Source organism: Condylura cristata, unplaced genomic scaffold (genome assembly GCF_000260355.1).
Source record: "Condylura cristata isolate star-nosed mole 26May11 unplaced genomic scaffold, ConCri1.0 scaffold00068, whole genome shotgun sequence".
Lineage (NCBI taxonomy): Eukaryota > Metazoa > Chordata > Mammalia > Eulipotyphla > Talpidae > Condylura > Condylura cristata.
Genome location: NW_004567169.1, coordinates 298,108 through 299,311, shown reverse-complemented (window position 1 = coordinate 299,311; position 1,204 = coordinate 298,108). Strand labels below are relative to the sequence as shown.

At 72.9% G+C, this 1,204-nt stretch overlaps 1 protein-coding gene across 1 annotated transcript in view; it reads right to left on the bottom strand.

The window, feature by feature from the left end:
* DUS1L (dihydrouridine synthase 1-like (S. cerevisiae)) overlaps positions 1-1,174 on the bottom strand; it is a 3,146-nt gene extending 1,972 nt beyond the window's left edge. Inside the window, exons 1-5 of the mRNA XM_012734741.1 lie at positions 928-1,174; positions 617-725; positions 451-501; positions 234-346; positions 27-111 (exon numbers count right to left, since the gene is read on the bottom strand). Of these exons, the coding sequence (XP_012590195.1) occupies positions 27-111; positions 234-346; positions 451-501; positions 617-725; positions 928-1,164 (595 nt within the window). The 5' untranslated portion in view covers positions 1,165-1,174. The remainder of the gene's footprint in view (positions 1-26; positions 112-233; positions 347-450; positions 502-616; positions 726-927) is intronic.
* Positions 1,175-1,204: the final 30 nt, after the last annotated feature.

The window sequence follows — 1,204 nt, the reverse complement described above, 5'->3', positions numbered from 1 at the left end:
ACAGGCGCCCGCCCGCAGCCGCACTCACCGCACCGCCTTGATGTGCTCCCAGGACGCGGCGCCCGCCAGAGGCCCCTTCTGCTCCTTGGTGCGGCCGTGCACAGTCAGCAGCTGGGGGGGGTCAGCTTTACCCCGGCCGGCCGAGCAGAGGCCAAGGCGCCCCCACCCAAGCTCCAGTCCGCCCAGGGCTCAGGCCGGGGTGGGGAGCTCCGGGAAGGGGGCGCCCGCCTCACCTGGCAGCCCGCCTTCTCCAGCATCTGTGCGTACCGCACCGTCTTGTCGATCTCCGGGAAGACACGGATTTTGCACGTAACAGGGACGGACAGTTTCTCGTGGGCCAGCAGAACTGGGGGAGCAGACCAGGCCCTCACCCCAGGCTTGGGGCCCGGCACACACCCGCCTGCCTGCGGCAGCACGGCCCGGGCGCCTCCCGACCCGCGCCCCACTCACTCATCCTCCGGAGCAGGCCCCACTCCTCCTGCAGAAAGGCGCCGTAGTGACCTGCGGGGACACGCGCCCTCTGAGCCTCCCTCGCCTGCAGGCAGCCAGGACAGAGGCGCCGGGACTCTGCGGCGCCCAGGGCCCAGGGAGGGAGGCGCGCCTCCCAGCACCCCACCTCTCTTGGCGATCATCTGCGGGCAGCCCAAGTTCAGGTCGACGGCGTCACAGTAGTCCTGGGCCAGGAGAGCCGCCTGGACGAACACCTCAGGGTCGTTGGCACAGAACTGGAAGGACACGAGGCCCGGGAGCTGCGGCGGCTGCTGGCCCCAGGCGACCGGCAGCCACCCGCGCCCTGGCCCAGGGGCCCAGCCGTCCCCACACCATGGGGCCTGGGCGGGGCTGCGGCAGGGTCCGGCCAGCTCAGGCGGGGCTGCCCAGCCCCTGGCCTCCCCGCACGTGGCGCTGCACAGGGCGGCGCGCACCCACCTGCACGATGAGCGGCCGGTCCTCCGGGCACACGGCGCAGTACAGGTTCTCGCGGCGGTAGTTGGCGTCGCGCACGAAGACCTGGGCGTGCAGCATGGGCGTGTAGCAGAGCTGCGCCCCGTGGCGCCGGCTAAGCAGCCGCCAGGCCAGCTCGCTCTGGTCCACCATGGGGGCCACCACGTGGCGGGCCCCCCCCAGCGTGCGGCTCCAGAACTCGAAGCCCTGCAGCTTGGGCATGGTCTCCGCCTGCGGGAGGGCGGGCTCAGCGCGGGGCTCG